Source organism: Oryctolagus cuniculus, chromosome 7 (assembly GCF_964237555.1).
Source record: "Oryctolagus cuniculus chromosome 7, mOryCun1.1, whole genome shotgun sequence".
Taxonomy (NCBI): domain Eukaryota; kingdom Metazoa; phylum Chordata; class Mammalia; order Lagomorpha; family Leporidae; genus Oryctolagus; species Oryctolagus cuniculus.
In genome coordinates this window covers 121,370,426-121,395,845 of record NC_091438.1, presented here as the reverse complement: position 1 = coordinate 121,395,845, position 25,420 = coordinate 121,370,426, and the positions used below count along the sequence as shown (strand labels likewise).

General features: G+C 46.0%; 1 protein-coding gene and 1 long non-coding RNA gene across 5 annotated transcripts in view; one reads left to right on the top strand and one right to left on the bottom strand.

Annotated features, from left to right (window-relative positions):
* Window positions 1-25,420, top strand: part of LOC103350187 (uncharacterized) — a 54,480-nt gene that overhangs the window by 23,807 nt on the left and 5,253 nt on the right. For 3 of the 4 annotated variants that reach the window (XR_011390714.1, XR_011390715.1, XR_011390713.1), the window contains exons 2-3: window positions 23,697-23,826; window positions 24,129-24,194. This is a non-coding gene — a long non-coding RNA (uncharacterized lncRNA). Of the gene's footprint in view, window positions 1-22,127; window positions 22,184-23,696; window positions 23,827-24,128; window positions 24,195-25,420 lie in introns of all 4 variants that reach the window. The other variant, XR_011390716.1, reaches the window with a different exon arrangement.
* On the bottom strand, window positions 4,534-24,360 carry LOC100350417 (calreticulin). The gene is made up of 7 exons (XM_017346308.3): window positions 24,205-24,360; window positions 20,255-20,349; window positions 18,870-19,079; window positions 15,369-15,482; window positions 14,375-14,518; window positions 8,757-8,849; window positions 4,534-6,669 (listed from the first exon to the last, which is right to left on the bottom strand). The coding sequence occupies exons 1-7, from the start codon at window positions 24,236-24,238 to the stop codon at window positions 6,421-6,423; spliced, it is 939 nt and encodes a 312-aa protein (XP_017201797.2). The 5' UTR covers window positions 24,239-24,360; the 3' UTR covers window positions 4,534-6,420.

Sequence of the window (25,420 nt, the reverse complement as noted above, 5' to 3'; positions counted from 1 at the left end):
TGCTGCTTTTCCCAGGCCATTGGCAGGGAGTTGGATCAGAAGTGGAGCACCTGGGATTCCAACTGGGATGCCAGCGTCTCAGGCAGCAGTTTAACTCACTACACCACAGCACCAGCACCATAATGATGCCTTTCAAATGAATAAAATAAATCTTAAAAAAAAAAAAAAGAAATGGAGATGAAAAACAGGAATACATAGTAAATGGATGTATTCGGGCTCAGAAAAGATACCCCAAATTTGGTGCTTTAGCTTAGTAAGTACTTAGAAATGAAAGACATTTGAGGGGCTGGTGCTGTGGCGCAGCGGGTTAAAGCTCTGGCCTGAAGCGCTAGCATCCCTTATGGGCGCCGGTTCTAGTCCTGGCTGCTCCTCTTTCAATCCAGCTCTCTGCTATGGCCTGGGAAAGCAGTAGAAGATGGCCCAAGTCCTTGGGCCCCTGCACCCACGTGGGAGACCCAGAAGAAGCTCCTGGCTCCTGGTTTTGGATCGGCACAGCTCTGGCTGTTGCAACCAACTAGGGAGTGAACCATCGGATGGAAGATCTCTACCTCTCTCTCTGCCTCTCCTCTCTCTGTGTAACTCTGACTTTCAAATAAATAAATAAATCTTTAAAAAAAAAAAAAAGAAAAAAAAAGAAAGAAAAACATTGGAAGGGCCCCAGAAGCAAAGTCTGTCTCTCACCTTCTGCCCTCCTGCCTACCACTCTTTTTTCCTCTCTGAAGATAGTCACAGAAATCAAATGAAGTAGGACAGAGTTTCTTTATGGCCAGATCTCCCACAGGAAGGCAGGGGAAGGTTAGAGCAATATTTGTAGTTTTTATGACCCAGCTTCTCTGTCCTACGTCATTCGAGAGAAGATTGTTAAGATCCTCATTCCAGAAGGGGCCCTGCCCTGCACCCTGGAGGCCAGGAAGAATCTGGACGGGTTGGGCTGGGTTTCCCTTCTTAGTCTATAAGCAGTAGCTCAAACTCTTTTGTCCCATCATATTCCTACATACCTGTCCATTGGTTGTTGAACCAAAGTATAAAAAATAGTTTTCCCTGAGTATTTGGGTCTTAGTTTCTAAAGTCTCCCATGTCATATACAACCTTGATTAACTAAATGTGTTATGCTTTTCTCTTGTTAATCTGTCTTACATTATAGATGTGTTGACTGTGATCCTTATGATGCATGAGGAAAGGCCACACTTTTCCACCCCTATAGATGATAGAACTAAATCTTAATATACATTAATTACATTAAAAAGATTTATTTATTTACACTAAATGTAAATAGATTAATTTCATCAATTGGTTTTTTAAAATTATGGTCAAGAATAAATTGACCATAATAGCAGGATAAAATAAAAGGAAACAGAAGGACTAAAAATAAAAAGATGAGAGTGGCATTGTGGTGTAGCAAGCTAAGCCACCACTTGCAATGCCAGCTTCCTATATCAGAATGTGGGTTCAAGTCCCAGCTGTTCCACTTCCAATCTAGGTCCCTGCTAATGTACCTGGGAAGGCAATAGGAGATGGTACAAGTACTTGGACCCCTGCCATCCATTTGGGAGACCCAAATGGAGTTCCTGGCTCCTGGCTTCAGCCTGGCCCAGCCCTGGCTGTTGCAGACATTTGGGAAGTAAACCAGCAAATGGAAGATCTCTTTCTCTCTGTCTCTCTCATTCTCTGCACCACTTTTCCTTTCACATAAATGAAATAAATCTTGAAAAAAGATACACTGAGTAAATATGAATTATGTTGTGATCTTACTGTCTGTCAAAGAGAGAGAAGAAAATAAAAGTCATGATCTACTCATAGAATAAATTATAGGTAAACACACAGATAGAACAGGCAAAACATATACATGCATCTAATCATACAGTCCCAGAACACACCGACTGCAGGAGAAATAGAGAGACATATAATTATAGCTGAAGAGTTTCCTCTCAGAAATTGATACATCAAGACTTGAGTAGTATAACTGCCATATTTTAACAGTTCTGCATCTTACTCAAGAGTAGACTCTAGGAATATTAATGATATAATAAATATGAAAATTAAAATTATAAAGAAATATTGGATATTAAGATAATCGAAAATGAATCTTGATGTGAATGGAAGGGGAGAGGGAGTGGGAAAGGGGAGGGTTGTTGGTGGGAGGGACGGTATGGGGGGGGAAGCCATTGTAACCCATGAGTCGTACTTTGGAAATTTATATTCATTAAATAAAAGATAAAAAAAAATAATAAAATAAAAGCAGTGTGATCTAAGACAAAAAAAAAAGAAATATTGGAGACGATTACAGTTTGTGAATGAAGAGAAGGGAAAAGCAAAACTGCAAAAGCATGAAATCTAAAATAAATATATCACTGAATATAACAACATGAACATTAAGGATTTCTAGTCGATAAAGGACACTGTGCACTAGGTAACTAGTTAAGAGAACGAGAGAAGGTATTTGAAATACCTAATTCTCAAAACTTTTGCAAATAAGATGACATGGCTATGGGCTGGATACAGTAGCAATGAAAGGTGACAGAATCTTCAACAGGTGGGGTTTAGTCAGAGGTGATTAGGTTATTGGAGGCACCACACGTTGAAGGGATTACTGCTAATCCAGTGTGAGTTCTGGGGAGACTGGGGTGTTAAAAGCAAGGCCACCCCACACACTTGGCCTTTTCCCTTTCTGCTTCTCTCTAGAGGCTGACTAGATGAGGCCACTTAATATTAGACTCAGCCTCCAAAACATGAACTAAATAAACTTCTTTTCTTTATAAGTTATCCAACTCAAGTGTTTTGTTATAGCAACAGAAAATGGATCAGCACAAACAGCAAGCTCTAGGGAAAAAAAATATTCAGGATAGGGACAGGAAATGCAAAAATCAAAAGACCTACTAAGAGATGCTCTAAAGCATCAAACAAATGCTGATTGAAACATGTGGATCCATTTGTTAAACTAAGAATTCTTGGCAATACCAGCTGGTGGGGTTGTGGGATGCTGGGACCCCCATGCCAGGTGGTGGGCTTATGGACCAGAATAGCCATTTGGAAGGCAATCTGACATGAAGTATGCAAATTAAGAACTCACATGCTCTATGAGCCCCACAATTCCATTCCTGGGGTATATCCTAAAGAAATTCTTATGCAGGTACGTATGGAGTTATGCATTAAATATTCATAACTTATGGTCGTAGGGACTTAGAAGCAAGTTCATGCTATCATGAGCAGAACAGACAGCTAAAATGTGGTAGATATGGTCCATTATAGGCAGCAATCAGAAGCAAGGGGTTAGAAGGATACACAGCAATGTGAATATGTTTTAAAAATATAGTGCTCAGTGAAAACTATGAAGAAACAATATGCCATTTACACAAATTAAAAATACACTCAGACAAAACAAAAATTCATATTTTGTAGGAACATATGCAAAGAAAAACATATATTAAATGGAACTCAGTTGTCCATGTGGGGGAGGAAAGGGAATAAAAAGAGGAAAATATGTGAAATTTAAAAGTGACACTATTACTGTTCAGACATGGTGAAGTGCCATGTACTAAGGCATGTGATTAACTAAACCCTGTGCACCCAAGTCAAACTAATCAACAAATGACCATAAAACTGGAAGGAAATTCAATGAATAGTACACAGCTGTCTCTGGATTTTGGGATAATGAGAAATTTTTACCTTCTTTATAATACATATGAAGTACTTCAAAAAGCTCATGAAATTAAAAAGAAAAATTTATTTTGGTGCAAAAAGAACTTGAAATCCATTCTAGCTTGTCATAATATTAATTTTCTATGAACTTTTTGAAGATCCCACATATGCTGACTCCAAATGTTTTACACTGAGCATCTGTTAATTTCAAAAATTTAATATAGAACCAGAATTTTTTTTTAAAAAATCATCTGGAGGAAAATGGTTTGGTGGTAGGACAATAGTAGTCAAAGCATATCTCCTGCAAGAACACAGAAACATTTTCTAAGTCTGAATGCAGACTGAATGGAAGAATGCATTCATTTTTCCTTCGTAAAATTACCTTAACTTCTGAAATAATATTTGCACAACTGATCAAAATAAAATGCAAAAGGAAACATAAGACATGTGAGAGCAGCGGCTTTAAAAATATCCAAATGGAACCTTATTATCCAAAAATTCTGCATGAAAATCAGTACCTTTACCTGGTGATGCTGAACATTATGTGACGATTGGTAGAGCACACAGCTGACCCATCAGGGCAGACATGGGTAGTAAGCAATGCCCGTATCAGACTGGCATCCTCAAAATACAGTTGACCCCACACACTAGCCCTCCAATTCCAAGACAAAAACATGCCGTTTTTCACACAACAGACTTCCACCTTACAGATAGAAAGTCGAGTTTCCCAAACCAGAATCCACACGAGGCGCCAGCCCAGAGGAAGGGAGGGAGCAGTTTTGTTGCCCTTTCCTGACCCCACCACCCCACTTCCTGTCATCTGGGTGCTCTGCTCTCTGATTCTGAAATTGACCCACACATTACCTTCTCCATCAGACAGACTCTTAAGCATTTTTTAAAAGATTTATTTTTTATTGAAAGTTACACAGAGACAGAGAGAGACAGAGAGATCTTCCATCTGTTGGTTCAGTCCCCAAATAGCCTCAATGGTCAGGGCTGGGCTAGGCTGAAGCCAAGAGCCAGGAGCTTCTTCCGGGTCTCCCACATAGGTGCTGGGGGCCAAGAACTTGGGCCATCTTCCACTGTTTGTCCCAGGCTATTAGCAGGGAGCTGTATCGGAAGTGGAGCAGCTGAGTCCAAACCAGTGCCCATATGGGATGCTAGTGTCACAGGCAGCAGTTTTACCAACTATGCCACAACGCCAGCCCCAACTCTTAAGCATTTTTAAAGATCTGCCTCAGAGGTCATTATCTTCATGAATCTTCTTGAAACCACCGGCACAGTTTTGCTTACTCTTCTTTTTTTTTTTTTTTTTAAGATTTATTTCTTTGAAAGGCAGAGGGGTTGCTGTAATGAAAAAAAAAAAAAAAGGAAGAAAGAAAGAGTTACAGAGAGGCAGATGCAGAAAGAGAGGTCTTCCATCTGCTGGTTCACTCCCCAAATGGCTCCAATGGTTGGAGTTACACCGATCCGCAGCCAGAAGCTTCTTCCAGGTCTCCCACGTGGGCACAGGGGCCCAAGCACTTGGGCCATCTTCCACTGCTTTCCCAGGCCATAGCAGAGAGCTGGATTGGAAGTGGAGCAGCTGGGACTCGAACCAGCAGCCATATGGGATGCCAGCACTGCAGGCGGCGGCCTTACCTACCCCACCACAGCACCAGCTCCTTTGCTTACTCTTTCAACTAATTTTTCCTGAGCACCTGCTATGTTCCAGCTTCACAGTTGTAGCCCCGTACTACTATTTACTGAACTGTATGATGCTGTATCCAGGTCTGTCTCTCTTGCTGTTGAATGTAATTAAAACTGATATACACTTCAAAAGCTATTTCTTCCATGAGAAATGTTGCCTACTATGTGTACTCAGGAGTATTCAGTACTCCCTCATCCAACAGCCTGGCGCAGTGGAAGGACCAGTCTTGAAACCAGACTGACTTGAGTTCAGATTCTGACCCCAGCCTTTACTCTTTGATGCTGAGCAAGTGACTTTTCTGCTCCGAACAGTTTGTACATCTGTAAAGTGAAGATAACAATGATATCTTCCACACTGTTTGCTATAATGATTAAATGGGCACAGTGTAGGAGCTCCACAAATTTATGGGAAAGTCCATTCTAATCTGTAAAGAACTACTGGAATGCACATGATAACGACATTGTGGGTGGGTGGTACAGAAAAGATAACTGTAACCCCGGCAAACAAGTAACGATTATTTAACCATGAGGGCACAAAGCAGCAGAGAAGCAGAACTTTCACAGAGCATTTTCCTGAAGTGGAAGGGGAAGGCTGATCTTGTTTTTAAGGGCTTGATAGATCTGCAAGGAGAAAACATGATTGGCCATGAGTACAGCCATCAGCACCGCTCAGGAACAGTAAGTGACACAGATAGCTCAAAATGAAAACCCCCGGTGTATTGGGAGAAACTGAAAGTGAGGATCAAGTTTATGCAGATGATATTTTACCAACATATTAATAAACACTAGGCTAAGGATAGTAGTTACAGCTACTATTTTTGACTGTTTATGTACACATGCTACAGCACTTTTTATACACATTGGCTCGTATAATATCTACAACAACCTCATGAAATAGAACTCATCAGTCCCTTTCCACTAAGGAAATAGAAGCCCCAAGAGGTGTCAAGACTTTCCCAAGATCATACAGAGCAAAGAAGGTGGGGTAGAAATACAAACCCAAAGTTCATTCAAAAAGAGCAAAATTAATTTGCATTCCAAAATTTGCCAACCTTGCAAACATTCCACCACCACCACCACCACCACCCCGAGTTACAGTTCATCCTTCTGGTCGACCAAAACTTCTTCATTTTTATGCAGAAATGCTCTTTCAGCTTCCCCTCCTGGCATCTGCCCATCATTTCCCAGTTCCTCTTCCGAATCCTCTTCATTTTCCTCTTCTTCAAGTCCCCAGATATCATCTTTCTTTTCCTCCTCCTTTTCCTTTTTCTGCCTGGCCTCTTCTTCCTGTTTTCTTTTTTCCATTTCTTCATGAAGTTCTCTCCATTGCTTCTCTATGTCCTGTTTAGAATGTGGAATTTCCAAATAATTCAGTGATAGCATAAAGAAAGTTAACCCACTTTAGAAATGTGTGGCCTCTTCCATCATAGATTTCTGGGATGCTGCTATATTTTCAGTATGTGAGGAATGACAGAAATGTGTGTTTAATCTGTTTACAATAAACATTTATTGCATGCCTACTGTGTTCCTAAACACAGTGCCATACAGTCTACACATATTATTGTATTCCTCACAGCCACGCATGGGTTAAGTGTTGCTTGTTTTACTTTCATGAAGGATGTGAGGTTTGGACTTCTTTATAGGTTTTTGAGGGTCTCTCCAAATTGCACATTTCTGTATTTCCAGTGACTACAACAGTGCTTTGAACAGGCACACAACAAATATTTGTCAAGCAAATATATTTAGTAATAATAGATATCATGTTATGGAACACATACCACATGCAGGAAATTAGAATTTAGTTTCTATCAGTATTCCCAATTTATAGATGAAGAGAGATTAAATAACTTAGCCAAGTACACATAGCTCATAAAGAAGGGAACCTGGCACAGCAGGTTAAGCTGCTACCTGTGAGGCAGGAATCCCATATGAGTGCTACTTGGAGTCCTGGCTGCTCGACTTTTTTTAAAAAATTGATTTATTTATTTGAAAGGAAGAGTTACAGAGAAGCTGAGGCAGAGAGAGAGAGAAGTCTTTCAGTCCGTTGGTTCATTCCCCAAATGGCCATAACAGCCAGAACTGTGCTGATCTGAAGCCAGGAGCCAGGAGCCAGGAGCTTCTTCCAGGTCTCCTACATGGGTGCAGGGGCCCAAGGGATTGGACCATCTTCTACTGCTTTCCCAGGCCACAGCAGAGAGCTGGATTAGAAGTGAAACAGTGGGGACTAAAATCGGCACCCATATGAGATGCCGGCACTGTAGGCCATGGCTCTACCTGCTATGCCACAGTGCTGGCTCCTGCTCTACTTCTGATTCAGCTCCCTGCTAATGTCCTGGGAAAGCAGCAGATGGACTGCATGTCTGGGCTCCTGCCACCCACGTGTGGGACCCAAATGAAGTTTCAGTCTCCTGGGTTCAGCCTAGCCCAGTCCCGGCCATTGCAGCCATTTAGGGAATGAACCAGTGGATGGAAGAAGATTCTCTCTCTCTCTCTTTCTTTCTCTCTCTCTTTCTCTCTCTCTCTCCCTAACTCGCTCTCTTCAACTTTGCCATTCAAATAAATAAATCTGTTAAAAAAAAAAAAAAAAAAAAGAATGGAGCCCAAATTGGAAACTTAGCAGTCTAGCTCCCAAACTCATATTCATAACCAATATATATAATAGTGCCTCAACAAAACAATATTAGACAACAACTGCAGAGTAAAACAAAACAAAACCAGACTTAAAAGTGCTTTCAAATCTGACAATTTTCTTCCCAGTGCACAATGTCAATGCTATTTTAGAAACGTGTTAAAGTTCTCTCTAAAAGAACTTTTTTGAAGCTTGTCCTTTGCTGGTTCTCTTACCATAGCTTATTTGCCTATTGGATCATCGAGCAGTAATCACAAACCTGCTTGAATGAACCTTCCAGCAGAACCAGGAGGTCTGGATGGATGGTGTCACCATCATGAGGCCACGCCCCGAGTATCACTCCACCCATGGAATGGTTCTGGGAGGTCAGGGAGCTGGCGGAAAGCACCATGGCCTTCCTTCTTCCTCCAAGCTATCCCTCAGAAGGGGGCTCGGTGGCTCCCCTCTAGGTCACCACCCTGTGAGCAGGCAATGTGCGACAAGAGCAACGTGAGTTCTGGGTTCAAATTCTAGCTCAACACCTAAAGGTTGTGTGTGACCCTGGGCAGTGCATGCTCTGAATCTGTTCCTGCCACAAGAAAACGGGAGAAATGACATCTGTCTTACTGAGTCGGCAAGTGCTCACGGAGAATCACAAGAGCGGAGTTGTAGATGTGAGTGAACGTGAATAATTTCTCCCTCCTCTCACGGCAACGAGACCCGAGGTGAGACAGTAAGTGCAAGGCTGATTTTAAAATGAAATGACAGAGCACAGCTAGACGTCAGACATCTAGAATCCCAGGGAAGGGGAGCATCTTACTTTTCTCAGTCCCCAAGTGTTGTTTCCAACCTCTTCCGCAAACTCTTCATCATTTGTTAGAAGGAAATTGTCAAAGATGCTGCCTGATTTCACCTGTGAAAATGAAAACAACGAATGATCAGGGCCAGGCACTGAAACACAGAGGGGCTCAGAAATCACCAGGGAGCCCTTGCTGAACACACATTCCCGAGGCACAGGCCAGGGGTTTTAACCAGCAATGGGAGTTGAAGGAAGAACTGACAACACAGGGGGCCTAGGATGCCCTCGCTGACTCACTCGGGAGAGAAGTCAAGTGACTGTTCCCTAAGGGTCTGTGCCCCTCCAGCCACTGAACGTTATTTAGAGTTTCGTGATCAACTTTTATCATTCTGCCAGTCTCCAAATAGGTGTCCAGCGGGTGTTGCCCCAGCTCAGTCTGGCAGCACCTACCTGCAATGATGCTTCTGTATAGATGCCCTTTTAAGGGTTATTGCCTTAATATAATCAGAAAAACTAAAAGGACAAAGGAGAAAGAAAGGGTTTGGCCAGACATGTCAGGAAAAATGTATATTCTCTACCATTTAGAGTGCCCTGTTTCTCTGTTTTTGTTTGTTTGTTTGTTTGTTTGTTTTGACAGGCGGAGTGGATAATGAGAGAGAGAGAGAAAGGTCTTCCTTTGCCGTTGGTTCACCCTCCAATGGCCACCACGGCTGGTGCGCTGCGGCCGGCGCACGGCGCTAATCTGAAGGCAGGAGCCAGGTGCTTCTCCTGGTCTCCCATGGGGTGCAGGGCCCAAGCACTTGGGCCATCCTCCACTGCCTTCCTGGGCCACAGCAGAGAGCTGGCCTGGAAGAAGGGCAACTGGGACAGAATCCGGCGCCCCGACCAGGACTAGAACCCAGTGTGCCGGCGCCGCTAGGTGGAGGATTAGCCTATTGAGCCGTGGCACCGGCCTCTCTGTTTTCTTAAAAACAAAATTTTTAACATTTTCAATGAAAGGGAACAATTAATTAAATCCATGATAATGTATTTTCAATACTTATTTCCCCCAAAAATTGTTGATTTTATTTATTTGAAAGGGAAAGACATAGAGTCAGACACAGAGAGATCTCCCCTCTGTCAGTTCATTCCAGAAACGTCCGCAACAGCCAGGGTTGAGCCAGGCCTGAGCCAAGAGCCAGAAACTAAATCTGAATCTCCCACATGAGTGGCAAGGACCCAACAAGCTGAGCCATCACCTGCTACCACCCAAGGTGTGCACTGATAGGAACCCAAGGTGCACTAATAGGAGCCTAAGGCTGGTAGTGGAGCCAGGACTTGAACCCAGGCACTCTGATGTGGAATGTGGGCATCACGAACAGCAACTTAACCACTGTGCCAAACTCCCACCCCTTCAGTCTTCATTGCTTTTCTTAATTTTTTTTAAAGATTTATTTCATTTATTTGAAAGGCAGAGTTATAGAACAAGAAAGAGAGACAGACAGAGAGATCTTCCATTTGCTGGCTTACTCCCCAAATGGCCACTATGGTCGGGGCTGGGCCAGGCCAAAGCCAGGAGTGAGGAGCCCCTTCCAGGTCTCTCCCATGTGTGTAGGGCCCCAAGCACTTGGGCCATCCTCTGCTTCTTTCCCAGGCATGTTAGCAGAGAGCTGGATGGAAGTGGAGCAGCCAGGTCTTGAACCGGCACCCAAATGGGATGCCAGCACTACAGACAGCAGCTTAACCCACTACACCACAGCGCCGGCCCCAGTGTTCATTTCTTTAATGATAAAGGAACAAAATAGGAAGCACAAATCATAGAATCAGACCAGCTCAACCAGCTGTGTGACCATAGGCAAGTTACTCAACGCCTCTGAGCTTGTTCCCTCATAATTAAATAAAGTAATAACTTCCTGGCAGTAGTGTCAATAAAATCAGAGAAACTCTACGAAACACATTGTTCTGCAGATAGTAGTCACTCCAAGGCTATTAGGATAAATTTTTAATATCTGAATATGTTTGAGAAGCAGCAAAAAGGGTTACTCTGTAACTTTTTACTTTAGTAGTGAGTCAAAGAAGTCATCACATTAACTTCATGGGCGCCGTTGTGTGACCAAGAAAAAGTCTGCAGCATGAGTTACCATGTCACTCCCCCACAGGCTTTGAAAAACCCCCCATCTTCCTTTTTTATGGTCCCCCTCCCAAAAAAATGTTTTAACAACAAAGACTTTTATTTGGCTTTCACCAACCTTGCCTCCAGCAGAAAAACAAATGACAAAACAGGCACTCTGAACAGAGATTATTTTGCTCTGAGTCATTTTTAAAAATTGGTTTTAAAAATTCCTTGTGCAAGTTTAAGATATTTTCTTACCTCTGGGATTTTTCTTTTCTATTGAATCGTCAGCACTTTTGCCTATTTGTGGATTCTCTCATTTTCCAAACTCCCATGAGAAGTGTTCCTAATATGCACTGTTCTCAGTGACCCCTCACCCCTGGTCCCCATGCACTAAATTCATGGGTCACCAGGATGCCAGTCCTGCTAGCTACAACACCCGAGAAAGAGCTCCATTAGACTGCAAAGCCTAAATGAAGTCCTAAGGAATTTCATGAACGTCAATTCACTGAAAATGATCACATTTCTGGTGCTATCTTGCTTGCATCATGTAACAGAAAGAGCACAGGCTTGGGTACTTTTAGCTTCAGGACCTTATCAAGTCAAATCCCTCTCCGAGCCAGTTTTCTCATCAATAAAATGGAGATGGGAGATCCTACCCTCCTACCCTCCCACCCTCCGAGAGCTGTGGCCCCGACCATCTGATGGAAGGGATGTCACTGTGCTTTGCACTGTGGCTAGTGCTGCTTGTGTTACAGGTTCCTTCACAGATCTTAAGGAGGCCCAGAGATTTGTTCTCTGCCAACTCCTTCCAGCCTCTATGCTGATCAAACAAAGCAATCAGTTCTACCTAAGCAAGAAAGGTAAAGGGGTTATGTTTACAAGTGTCAGAACAGGGAACAAGAGTGGTCACGGACTAGGCAGGAAAATTAGATGGCTTAAAAAGCCTGGATGGAGGAGTGACAGAGAGGCCAGCTGGGTTCTCAGAGCACTGATAGGTTGGAAACCAGGTATTGGGGCAGGGAGCGAAGCAGGCAAAGGCAGTCCCATCTATCTCCTGCTGAGGGTCACTTGGCTTTTCCAGTAATGTATGGGGACTTTAGTAAACTGGATGTTCCTGTCTGAGTGCCAAGTCCAGTTAGAAATTAGAGAGAAAGAATGCCTGTTAGGGTGATGTCAGCATGTGCAGAATTCTTTCTCTCTTTCTCTGTCTCTCTCTCTCTCCCCAACCCTTCTCCCTCTAAAAGAAAACAACACCAACAGGATACAGAGATTAACACTGGAAATTTAGAAATGTGGACTCTTGGGCTGCATCCCAGACCTGCTGGATCAGAGTCTTCATTTTAATAAGATTCCCTAGGGCTTCACAGCATGTTCAAGTTTGAGGAGCGTGGTTTAAATTCTTCAAATAGAAAGGGTTGACAGCTTAGAGAGGCTGATAGAACCCAGAACAATCAGTGCCAAATATTTTTTAGCTTTGTAGATGAACAAAGATACAGTTTACAGAGGACGCTCCTGGCTCCTGGCTTTGGATCAGCACAGCTCTGGCCATTGCAGCCAATTGGGGAGTGAACCATCGGATGGAAGACCTCTCACTCTCTCTGCCTCTCCTTCTCTCTCTGTGTAACTCTTTCAAGTAAATAAACATATTTTTTAAAAAGATGCCATTTAAAAAGTGTACCTTAATGTCATCAGTGGAGGTGGGGGAGAGCATTTTAATTAGACAGTTTGATTAGGCACATTAACATGACTAAGTACTTAACAAGATGTTCCTGTTACATATTAAGAAGGAGCAACCAGGGGTGGACGTTCAGCCTAGCAGTTAAGACGCTGGTTACGGATGCCCACGTCCCCTATGGGATAGAGTGCTTGGGTTCTACACCTGGTCCTGAATCCAGCCTCCAGCCAATGCAGATCCTGGGATGCAGTGGTGATGGCTCAAGGAATTGGGTTCCTGTCACTCACAGGGGAAACCTGGATTGAATTTCTGGCTTCTGCTTTCTGGCACTGCTGCAGACGAGCTCTCTCTAGCTCTCAGATAATCAAAAAAAAAAAAAAAAGGGAAGGACAACTGAATCTGAATCAAGTAGAGCTGACAATGGGAACTTGTGCAAATTGTATCTACCAATCTTTAGATAAGAGAGGAAGGAAAGAAGAGGATAAGATAAGATGTGTGCCCACCCTGCTCCCCACCTCCCTCCCTTCTCTCCTGAGCCCCCAGCTGGTGATTTATACACCTGCCCTCCTTGCACTCCTATGTTGGTCTCCTTGAGCCAGGAAACTTAAGGGAATGGAAATAATGCAAGCGGGAGATCCAAAAGTAAACAGGGGGAGTGGGGGGGGGGCCAATGTAATTCATAAGCTATACTTTGGAAATCTATATTCATTAAATAAAAGTTAAAAAAAAAAAAAAGTAAACAGGGGGTGTCTGTCCCTGGGCGTCTGACAGCTGGGAACTACGGGAATCACTGGTCAAGGACAGCAGCTCTCCGTGGTCATGGGACCTTCCAGGATACTCCCAAGGACAAGCGGCCATGGCCTCTGGAGGCCCTGTTGTGCAGTGGGGGTAGTCATTACAGCCAGGGTTTTCGAGGCAGACCGACCCAGGTGTGAATCCTGCCTCTACTGTGTACCAGCTCTGTGCTCTTGGGTGTATCCTGTGACATTTTGAGTCTCAGTGCTCTCAACTGTGGAAAGGGATAATAATGTGGGATAATACGGGACAGCTTAGAGAGCTGTGAGAATTAAGGAGTTGATATATGTAGAGTACAGGGCCCAGTGTTTCACATAGTTGAGTTCCTTTCAGCTCCCGGGGAATTCCCTCCCAGGACTGTGTAGACAGCAGTTTCTGAGGCTTCCAGGGATGCCCGTGGGCCAGGCCATTCGCTCCGGGGCCTGTGCTCCAGGAATCCTCCCCTTCATCAGGAATGGTAGGGGTGGGAGTAGTAGTGGAGGACAACTTTCCCAAGGCCTGAGTGTCCTAATCTTTCCCACCCAATCAGAAGGGAAAGATGACCGGCAGAGAGGGAGAGGCTAGGTCAGGACCCATGCTCAGGGCCAGGAGAATCACCTGCAACATTCTTTCAGGGAATGTTAGTGTTTCTGTGTATCCACAGAATCACCCCTGAGGATCACACAGGGCTGGCAGAGGCAGTGTAAAGTACTGGGACCCCAAATGTGGCACCACAAAGATCTGCCCTCACATCCTGGCTCTTGGCTTGCCTTACCAGCTATGTGTCTTCAGGCAAATGACTGGACTTTTCTGAGCCTCCTTTTTACATCTGGAAAATCGGAGATTTCGCAGTGCATATTACACGGCACATGCACAGGCTCTGAAACAGTGCTTGGCACATGGCAGGGACTCAGTAAATGGTAGCTGCTATAATTATTAGGGTGAATATAATTACTCGCATTTTAAAGATGAGCAGTTGGAGGCTTAGAAAGATCAAGGGTTATTTAAGTCTTGTGATTTCCAGCCTGGGGCTCCTTCCACTGTTTGAAAACACCTTGGGAGTTGATGAGGGGCTCTGAGCCCAGAGAGCTTTACCTGCCAAAGGTCCAGGCCGAGGACGCTGATGTTGTAATAGTGACAAATGGTGGGGTCAGGCTTGTACTTAGGGTTGTCTATTTCTGGATGAATCCACTCCCCTTGGTAATTGGGATTGTCAATGATCCGGGGTTTCCATTGTCCCTAAAACAAGGAACCAAAGAGTGAACGTGGCATTAGGTTTTTGCCATTTTTCTGACCTCATACAATCCTTAATTGGTTCCTTCACTTAAGTGCATTAGACTTAACAATTCAGAGTAAGGTTCTGGGGGCTTCCTTCCTTTTCTTTAACACAAAACACTACCAAGTTCCCCTTTCTACCCAGAGGGAGCCAAATGAGGTGGCCAGGACCCATTCTGACCTTGGTCTTATCTGTCTGCACAAGCTCCTTCATGAAGTCAAGAAAAAGTAGCTTCTCAGAGAACATTATCTTAGTGTCCTTGGGCTCGGGACCATTGTCCTCCTGGTGTGCAGCACAGGAAGGTATGGCCAAATACTGTTCTGCTTGCTTTAGTCTGTTGTACCACTGCACCATTGGCTGATTCCTCGTTCTTCTGGCCTCCGACACAGGCCAGGCATTAGCCCTTAGAGAGGTTCCCCTCCTCTATCACTCTTGGCTCCTTTTTTTTTCCACTCTTGGCTCTTGCATGGGCTCTTGTTCTACCCCTTTCCCTTCAGGCCCACTTCTGAGACTCCCAGTTCCTGACCTCAGACCCATTTCCTGTTTTGATCCTGTTCCTTTGACTGGCTGCTGTCCACCGCTCTGGACAAACCCTGTGCCCAGAGCTGCCCAGACTGCTACCGTCAGCCTTGGCTTCTGCAGCCCACTGTCTCCCAAGCAGGCACCTCCCTGAGAGCAGGGCCGAGAGGAAGTGACTGTTGTATTTGGAGGGGAGGGCAGATGACCACAGGATCCCAAAGTTTCTGTTTTGTAGATCAGAATTTACATCTCTCCAGGCTTCCTCCTCACACCCATTGGAAAGAGACCCCTCACCTTGTACTTTACGTTGGGTATCAGGGGCCCTGCCCACTCCCCATCCATGGCCTCATTCCAGTCGGCGGGCTTCTTGGCCTCTGGGTCTGGGATGTACTCAGAGTCTTCCCAGTCCTAAAATGAAACGTTCCTCCATGAGGACTGGGATAAAACTGGGGTCCAGAGTGCAGTCTAACTAGATCTTTCTCCCCACCCCCACCACTCTCCTGCTCTCACCTGTATGAAGGTTGATCAAAACTCTACAAACAATCCCAGTGCAGGGGAGAAGAAGCCTTGAAGCACCTCTGACCCTTCCTCTGGGTTCACTTTCGCTCTGACTTCCAGTCCTTTAAGCTCCAGGAAGATGGACTTTCCCTAAGATCTGACCTGAGCTTCCCCCAGTCAGGTGCCCTGCAATGGTTTGGATGTGGTTTACTTCTGCCCAAATTTAACTGCTAAGGTAAATGGAGAGGTATTGCAATTCCTGCAGCAGCACTGGAGCCCCCAGGATAGGGTAGTGACTCTGTACCTAAGGAAGTGCAGAACAACTGAGACAAGCAGTAAGTGTCCTATCCTGGGGCCATGCTCTGGGCTACTCAGCCTCCATCTTTCTCTGGTCTCTCAGTGGGAGACATCAAGGCCTGCAGCCCTTCTGCTCTCCCAGCCTTGAGCCAATCTGGACAGTATCAGGTGAACAGTCCTCACCAGGAGGGGGGTTTTGTGGTTAGTCTTGCTGCCCTGTCTGCTAGGTCTGGCAGAAACCTAGCCCTCGATATTCCCACGGTGTTAAAGGTCCAGGCCTGTGCCGCGGCTCAATAGGCTAATCCTCCGCCTGTGGCACCAGTACCCCAAGTTCTAGTCCCGGTCGGGGTGCCAGATTCTGTCCTGGTTGCCCCTCTTCCAGGCCAGTTCTCTGCTGTGGCCCGGGAGGGCAGTGGAGGATGGCCCAAGTGCTTGGGCCCTGCACCCCATGGGAGACCAGGATAAGTACCTGGCTCCTGCCATCGGATCAGCACGGTGCGCCGGCCGCAGCACGCTGGCCGCGGTGGCCATTGGAGGGTGAACCAACGGCAAAGGAAGACCTTTCTCTCTGTCTCTCTCTCTCACCGTCCACTCTGCCTGTCAAAAAAAAAGGTCCAAACACTTTACCTGCTTATCTGCCTTTATCTGCCTTAAGTGCTTGAGTACAACTCCCTCTCCTTAGGACTGGTGTCCCTGGCTGAATTTCCCTACACATGGCTGGGCCACTGTACGTCACTCCATAGGCCTCTTCTTGGGTCCCATGCTGTTCCCTGCCTGACCTCAAACATCTCCTCTGCACAAGACTGACCTTGCTCTGACCTGTGTGGTAGCAATATGGCAGATGAGGCACTCTATGGCTTGACTCCAACAGACCTGTCCAGCCTCACTTCCCATGACAACCCACCTTGAACTTTATGTTCCCAAATAATGAACGGCTGCTCTCAGTTCTTTAGATGTTATTTTCCACTTAACCGTTGGGACCTTGTTTCTGCTGCTCCCTGGGTCTGGAATATCTTCCTTTAACCTACTTTTCTTGCTCTAATGAGTCAAGTGTTTGGAATTCAGTAAATTATTAACCTATTAAGGTCATATATTAAAAACTTACTATATACCTAGCACCATAGTTTGTATTTTATGTTAGCATATTTAATCTTCACAACAACCTTCACACATAGGTATTATAATAATCCCTGTTTATTAAATTGGCTTTCACAGAAGTAATGTTCCTTGCTCAGGTCTAACTGTTAATAAGTTGGAGATTCACAGTGAGTAAATATTGGAGCTCACAGACCAGTATTGTGATGCAGTAGGTTAAGTCACTGCTGGCAATGCCAGCATCCCATATCGGAATGCCCTTTCTAGTCTCGGCTGCTCCACTTCTGATCCAGCTCCTGCTAATGTGACTAGGAAGGCTGAAGATAATGGCACAAGTACTTGGGTCCCTACCAACCGTGTGGGAGGCCAGGATGGAGTTTCTTGCTCCTGGCTTCAGCATAGTCCAGAGCCTGCCTTTTGGGGAGTGAACCAGCAGGTGGAAGAAGATCTCTATCTCTCTGGCCGGCACTGGGGCTCACTAGGCTAATCCTCCGCCTTGTGGTGCCGGCACACCGGGTTCTAGTCCCAGTCAGGGCACCGGATTCTGTCCCGGTAGCCCCTCTTCCAGGCCAGCTCTCTGCTGTGGCCAGGGAGTGCAGTGGAGGATGGCCCAAGTCCTTGGGACCTGCACCCCATGGGAGACCAGGAGAAGCACCTGGCTCCTGCCATCGGATCAGCGCGGTGCGCCGGCCGCAGTGTGCCGGCCGCCGCGGCCATTGGAGGGTGAACCAAAGGCAAAAGGAAGACCTTTCTCTCTGTCTCTCTCTCGCTGTCCACTCTGCCTGTCCAAAAAAAAAAAAAAAAATCTCTATCTCTCTCCCTCTCTCTCTGTCATTCTGCCTTTCAAATAAATAAATAAATAAATAAATAAATAAATAAATAAATCTTTGTTTTATAAAATAGTGGAGCTCAGATTCTAACCCATGTGTCTGTCTCTAGAGTTTATGTTCCAACCCTTAGGGTATGCTCATCACTCAAGCATTTCCTCCTCCTTTCTAGACCCCTGCCAGTTCCCCATCCCAGTCAGGGTGAGGACCGTCTTTTGGGTTCTCTGAGCCATTGGATCCCCTGATTCTTAGCACTGATCTCACAGCGGGATTTCTTGGTTATACACACACACACATACACACACCCCTCTAGACTGAGTCCCCGGAAGCAAAGATTCTCCTATTCATAGCTCTATCCAGTATAGGTTTCCAAAATGCGATAAATACACTGCACTCCACACATTCCCCATATTGGTCACCTTGGAGTCAAAGATATGTACATTCAAATCCTGGTTCTAACATGTGTGTACTTGGGCAAATGCCCAATTCTTTTTTTTTTTTTTTTTTTTTTGACGGAGTGGACAGTGAGAGAGAGAGACAGAGAGAAAGGTCTTCCTTTACTGTTGGTTCACCCTCCAATGGCCGCCACGGCCAGCGCACTGATCCGATGGCAGGAGCCAGGTACTTATCCTGGTCTCCCATGGGGTGCAGGGCCCAAGCACTTGGGCCATCCTCCACTGCACTCCCTGGCCACAGCAGAGAGCTGGCCTAGAAGAGGAGCAACTGGGACAGAATCCGGTGCCCCGACCAGGACTAGAACCCAGTGTGCCGGCGCCGCAAAGCAGAGGATTAGCTTAGTGAGCCGTGGCACCGGCCAAATGCTCAATTCTTTAAGCATCAGTTTTCTTATGCACGATAGAAGAATCACAACACACTGCCCACACAGGCTGTCAGAAGGGTCAACTGATCTCAGTGAATCTGAGTTGCTGTGCTCTTTCTTGGTATCTTTGGATACCAATATTAACTGCACGCCTCCTTGAGGGATTGATGCCCCTGTCTCTGTTCCATAGTTTCTAGCCTCCTCCTCCTCTCCCCACAGTAGAGATTCTGCCGGCTTCCCAGCCAAACACCCTCTGACCTCAGGTTTCTTATCTTCAGGATCCTCTATTTGCAGGCGCTCGTCCCATTTCCGTGGTTTCCGGGCATAGGGATCTTTGATTTTTCTGGGAGGCAAGAAGTCCCAGTCATCCTCCAGTTCCCCAGCTGCTACTTGCTGGTTGTCAATTTTGACCTCATAGGTAGCATTGGGGCGAATGATCAGAGTGTACAGGTGAGTGTCTTTATTGATCTATAAAGGGAAGATGGAAATATCACAGTTCTATATTGGACATCTTTGGACTTCAAGCATCATACGCACCCTGAAGGCCACCCCCACATATTTACAAATACATTTACCACACCCCTCTGTCCATTTCTCTGGTTACCTCTATAGGGATTCTGCATGTTATTCTCATCCACACTCTGGTCTCTCCAAGCCTCAGTCTTTCCCTCCCCTGCAGCTCTGATCAGTCCATGATCTTGCCTGTTTCTCCGTCCAGACCCCTAGCCTGTGAGCGTCTCAACAGCACGGATCACATATGAGTCATCAGTTGGGTCTACAGTTTCTTCCGCAAGGCACGCCCATGAGTACTTCAGGGAACCACTACATGTTTAGTTCATGCACGGTCCTGCTAAGGAGGACCCCGGGCCTGAACACAAGTTCTCCGGTGACCAAAGCCCTGTAGGATTCTCCAGCCTCTGCTCCTGCCCCTCCTCTGTGTCTCAGTGGTGCCAAACTTCTTATGGTGCTGCTGTCTCTCAAGTTGCCTTGACTTTTCTCATAAAATTATCTCTTCCAGGAATTTGGTTCTTGAAATTTCACACCCCATCACAAGACCAAGTCATGTTTATTTTCCAAAGCTCAGTACAGGGGAAACCTCTAAGCTTCCAAGGTGGATAGGGGATCTCCTGTGCCTCCACAGATGCCGTCACACTAGACAGTAACTTCCCTTCGCTAGATTCTTACCTTCAGCTGACTGTGAATTCTGTGAGGTCAGGGACCACGTCTGGCTCACTTTGTCCCCAGCTTTTGGTGAATGCCCATCTGTTTGCAGATGAGATCCAGCTACTGTCTTGTAGTTGACCAAGGTCTCAGTAACTTGATGTTACTAGGATGCACTGACCACCACACGCCACCACCACCCATTGCTAAGCCCAGTACTCCCTACCTCCACTGTCCGCTCCAATATTTGGCAGTGGGGAATGGCCAAGACAGAACCTTATGCAGCTTGCTAGGCTTTTGGAGCAACTGTTCCTTTGCAAACTCCTCCAATTTACAGCACTTCTCTAAGTCTAATTTCTAACTTGTAAAATGCAGGTGATGATATTTAATTTATAGGGCTTTTGTCAGAATTCAATGAGATAACATAAATAAAATGCTTATGGTAACTTCCCCCTGGACTGAGGACCAGCCCACACACTTACCCTGCACTTGATGGTCTTGTTGTTCTCATGGTATTTCCCTTGGTAATGAAGAATGACCTGTACTTTGTTGTTGCCAAAGCCACAGATGTCAGGGCCTGGAATCAAACCCCAAAGCACAGTTTCACATCTCTTTTAGGCAGTTTTTGCCCAGTCCGAGGTCAGGAGCCGTGACAGACACAGCCTGTGTATTAATTAGAGTCTCAGCAGGAAATAGATGGCACATTCAGCTTGAGAATTATTGGGGAAGGATTTAATGAAAGAATTATTTACAAAGGTGGAGCAGGACACAGAGACACAGCTCCCAGCAGCAGGAGGCTGGTCCCACCCTAGGCCTGAAGGGACCAGAAGAAGGAGTGGTTGCCAGAGCCAGGAGCAGTGTCCAAACCTAACCTGAAACCCCTGTGCCAGGCATTGTATATCATGCCATCTAATTCTCACAAGTAGGTGTACTTTTTGCTGGGAATATTGTCACTCAGAAAAGTTAACCAGCTTGCCCAAGGTCAAACAACTAATAAGTACTCTTGCTGAGATTCAAACCTATGCATACCTAGCAAAAAACCCTGGGGTCCTTTCAGCTGTACCAGCATTCGGGGAGTGAACCAGCAAATGAAAAAAAAATCTCTCTCTTCCTCTTGTTCTGTAACTCTGCTTTTCAAATAAATAAATAAACCTTTTTAAGATTTTTTACTTATTTATTTATTTGAAAGGCAGAGATAGAGGGAGAGAGCGAGAGAGAGCGAGTGCTTCCATCTGCTGCTTCACTCCCCAAATGGCTGCAACAGCCAGGACTGGGCCAGGCTGAAGCCAGGAGCCAGAAACTCCTTCTAGATCTCCCACATGGGTGCAGGGCCCAAGCACTTAGGCCATCTTCTGCTGTCTTCCCAGGCGCATCAGCAGAGACCTGGACCAGAAGTGGAGCAGCCAGGACTCATGCCAGACCCATATGGGATGCTGGCACTCCAGGCAGAGGCTTAACCTTTACACCATAGCACCGGCCCCAAGAAAATATTTTTTATTAAAAGATTTATTTGTTTATTTGAAAGGCAGAGAGAGAGAGAGAAAGAGAGAGAGAGAGAAAGAGAGAGAGAGAGAGTTCTTCTATCTGCTGTTTCTCTCCCCAAATGCCTGCAATGGCCAGAACTGGGCTGGTCCAAAGCCAGGAGACATGGAGCTTCTTCTGGCTCTCCCAGGTTGGTGCAGAGGCCCAAGGATTTGGACCATCTTCCTCTGCTTTCCCAGGAGCACTAGCAGGGAGCTAGATAGGAAGTGGAGCAGCTAGAACTTGAACTGCCACCAATATGGGATGGCAGCACTAAAGGCAGTGGCTTTACCTGCTATGCCACAGTGCTGGCCCCTCAATGAAATATTTTTTAAAGTTATTTGAAAGGGGGCCGGCGCTGTGGAGTAGCAGTAAAGCTGTCACCTGCAGTTCTGGCATCTCATATGGCGCCAGTTTGACACCCAGCTGTTCTACTGCCGATCCAGCTCTCTGCTATGGCCTGGGAAAGCAGTAGAAGATGGCCCCAAAATCTTTGGGCCCCTGCACCCGTGTGGGAGACCTGGAAGAAGCTCCTGGCTCCTGGCTTCGGAGTGGCGCAGCTCCGGCCGTTGCAGCTAATTAGGGAGTGAACCAGTGGATGGAAGACTTCTCTCTCTCTGTGTAACCCTGACTTTCAAATTAATTAATTAATTAATTAATTATTAGTCTTTTTTTAAAAAAAGTTATTTGAAAGGCACAAAGAGACAGACAGAGGTCCTATCCACTGGTTCATTCCCCAAATGTCTACAACTGCTGGAACCAGGCCAGAGTCAGGAGCCAGGTCTCCCATATGGGTAGCAAGGACTCAATCACTGATCACTTGCTGCTTCCCAGGGTCTGCAGGAGCAAAAATCTGGAATCAGGAACTGGAGCTGTGCATTTAAACCCAGGTACTCTCATGTGAAATGCAGGTATTTCATCCACATTTTAACCGCTAAACGCCTGCCCCTTAACATACACACCAACCTCACCTTCCATGTTGTGGGGAGCAACTCGGACTAGACTGTTACTGGAATTAAGACTTATTCTATGCATCTGCTTTCCCACAATATGGCGCTGAGAAGGGAGTAACAACTTCTACGCAGCTGCCTCTCGCCAACTTGAGTGATGACCTGCAGGAGCTGATCCTGCTCCTGATTGGAGGAGAGCAGCATATTCGGCGTGTGGGTAGCAGAGTTGGGATTGGTGGAAGAGGACTATAAAGGAGGAGAGAGACAACATGCACCAGGAACATCTATCTGAAGGAACACCTGAGCAGCCCCCGAGAGAGCTGGCCGGAGGTGTGCCGCTCCCCCGCGGAAGTGGGGAAAGTGGCAGGGGAAACCGCCCTTCCACGGAGGTGGAAGGGTCAGTAGCCAACCCGGGAAGAACCAGCAGCAAACCCGGGGAGGGCCGAGCAGACAAAAGAACAACGCAGGGTCCTGTGTCGTTCCTCCACGAAGAGGGGGAGCGACATAATGGTGCCGTGACTCGGATATGAAGCCTAGGCAGGGTCTAGTGTCGTTCCTCCACGAAGAGGGGGAGCGACACCATGTTATTGCTCTCTGACTATGCAAAAAACACACATACACATCTGCACAGTGTGCCCTAGCCACATGGGTCTCGCCATTTCTCTACTTGCATTTGAATTCATGCCTGAGCTTTTGCATTCGCTGTTTCCTGGGCCCTCCACCTCCTTGCCTATTAAAATTGAACTCACTCTTCAAAGAACAATTAATACATCCTCCAAAAGGCCCCATTGGGTTGAATCATGCCTTCTGTGATCTCACAGTGCATCATCCATTCCTGTTTAAAGGTATATCTTTCATTCTGCCTTTTAAAAAATTATTCACTTGCCTGCAGGTATGAGTGGAGCGGAAAAAACATAGGCTTTAGAGCCATAGTATTTTAGACTGGGTTCAAATACTGGCTTCCTGCTTACCTTAGGCAAAATTCTTGCCCTCATTTCCTCATCTGTAAAGTGGAGATAACAGCCCAATCTTGTCGAGTTTTTGAATATAGAATAAATAATAATTGCATGAAGGAAAAAATTACATTTTTTATTATTTCCAATTTCCCTACTGCCACCACCACATGCATACCCACATGAACACAAAGTGGGCAAAGGCACACTTTATAAACACCTAGAGTACAATATTGGTCTGCATAAGAAAAAAGAGTAGATGGCAGGAGGATGCAGACAGAAAAAGTGCAGGGAGGATTTTGGCAAGGTCTTGCAAAGGGAGCTCTGATGCTCCCTAGACAAGGAAGGGGAGGCGTAGAAGGGAAACTTGAGGGGAATTTTGCTGCGGGATGTGGGTGTAAACTTTCCTCTGACTCTACCAAAAACATTCAGTACAGTCCATGTTCTTCAGCTGTGCTTTGAGAGTTAGATTGATTGTTATTGTTTGTTGTTTTTTTTAGTATCAACAATGTTGCAACTGGATTCAAGGTTAGATGGAGCTGAGTAAGAGCTGGACTGCCCCCAGGAGGCCTGGAACACAACTAGGCTGCAGATGCAGTCCTCCCAGCACAGTACAGATGCTTGATGAAGGTCATTTCCTGCACCTTTCTCCCTCCCCACCCCTCACCCCCGCCCCAGGCAGAGCACGGGGCCTCACGGCAATATGCACACAGAAGAATGTCTGCACAGTGTGTGACCTCCTTCCCCTTTTCAGAGAACTGGGGAGTGTGCCCCTGTACTGTAGAGCTTGCTAATGCCAGGTTGCTCCCTACCCCATCTCTTTGGTCTACTTAAATTAGCATTTAAGTTTAGAGTTGCTTTTTTCAGACCTTTGAAAGAGTTGTACAGCCGAGGAGGTGTGGAGCTATCACATAAAAAGTATTCTTTTCCAGGTCATTCTGAACCTTTCCAACAACCACAGTGGCTCTTACATGATCCCATGGGGCTGACATCTATCGGTGAGCTTACCAAACATGATGTAATACTCAGATTCCGAATGCATATCCTCTTGGTTCAGGGTAGCAGGAAAGAGTTTCACGTACCCACCACCACAATCGATGCCTTGCTCGTGTTTTACTGAAAACTGAACCACCAAGGTCTCATTCACATTGCTGAATGGCTTAAATCGGGTCGAAAGGGCATAAAACTTGGCATCTTCACTGGTCTGGAGACCTGGAGGCAGAGACCACAGTCTTCAGGCAAACATCCCCAGAAAGCAGCCAGAGAGACCCAGCACTTGACCTAACTTGACCCAAGGCTGCTCTGGTATTTTTTTTTTTTTTAATTTTTAATTTTTTTGACAGGCTGAGTGGACAGTGAGAGAGAGAGAGAGACAGAGAGAAAGGCCTTCCTTTGCCGTTGGTTCACCCTCCAATGGCCGCCGCGGCCGGCGCGCTGCGGCCGGCACATTGCACTGATCCGATGGCAGGAGCCAGGTACTTATCCTGGTCTCCCATGGGGTGCAGGGCCCAAGTACTTGGGCCATCCTCCACTGCACTCCCTGGCCACAGCAGAGAGCTGGCCTGGAAGAGGGGCAACCAGGACAGAATCTGGTGCCCCGACTGGGACTAGAACCCAGTGTGCTGGCGCCGCAAGGCAGAGGATTAGCCTAGTGAACCGCGGCGCTGGCTGCTCTGGTATTTTCTTACATATCTACTATGTACCAGCTGCTGTGCTGGAAGCTTTACCCACATCTCTTTCAAGCCTCCCTGCAAAATGGATATTCCCACTTCACAAAGCAGGAGGCTGAGTCATGGAGCGATCTGTTTAGGGCCCACAGCTAGTCAGGGACCAAGCTGGGATTTTTTATTTTTAAGATTAATTTATTTATGTGAAAGGCAGAAAGAGACAAAATACAGAGATCTTCCATCTGCTAGTTCACTCCCCCAATGTCCGCAATGGTCAGGCTGGGCCAGGTTGGAACTGGGGAGCTGAGAACTCAGTCCAGGTCTCCTATGTGGGAGGCAGGGACCCAAGCACCTGCAGCAGCATCATGTGCCTTCCAAGGCGCATGCTTGTATGAAACTGGAATCAGGAGCCGAGTGGGGACTCAAACCCAGGCCTTCAATCTGGGATGCCCAAGATTGGGTGCCCCAAGTGGCATTTTGAACACAAGACCAAATGCCTACCCCTCCAAGCTCAGATTTTAAGCCATGTTTGTTTGATTCTTCCTTTCTCCTATACC

What these genes read in the sequence shown, in the direction of transcription:
- LOC100350417 (XM_017346308.3), bottom strand. Translation starts at nt 24,238, where the DNA reads ATGCATTCGGAATCTGAGTATTACATCATGTTTG. An exon ending in ACAAGACCATCAAGTGCAGG is followed by an intron (nt 19,080 to 20,254) that starts GTAAGTGTGTGG and finishes TTCCCTTTATAG; the next exon opens with ATCAATAAAGACACTCACCT. An exon ending in CTGAAGATAAGAAACCTGAG is followed by an intron (nt 15,483 to 18,869) that starts GTCAGAGGGTGT and finishes GTTTCATTTTAG; the next exon opens with GACTGGGAAGACTCTGAGTA.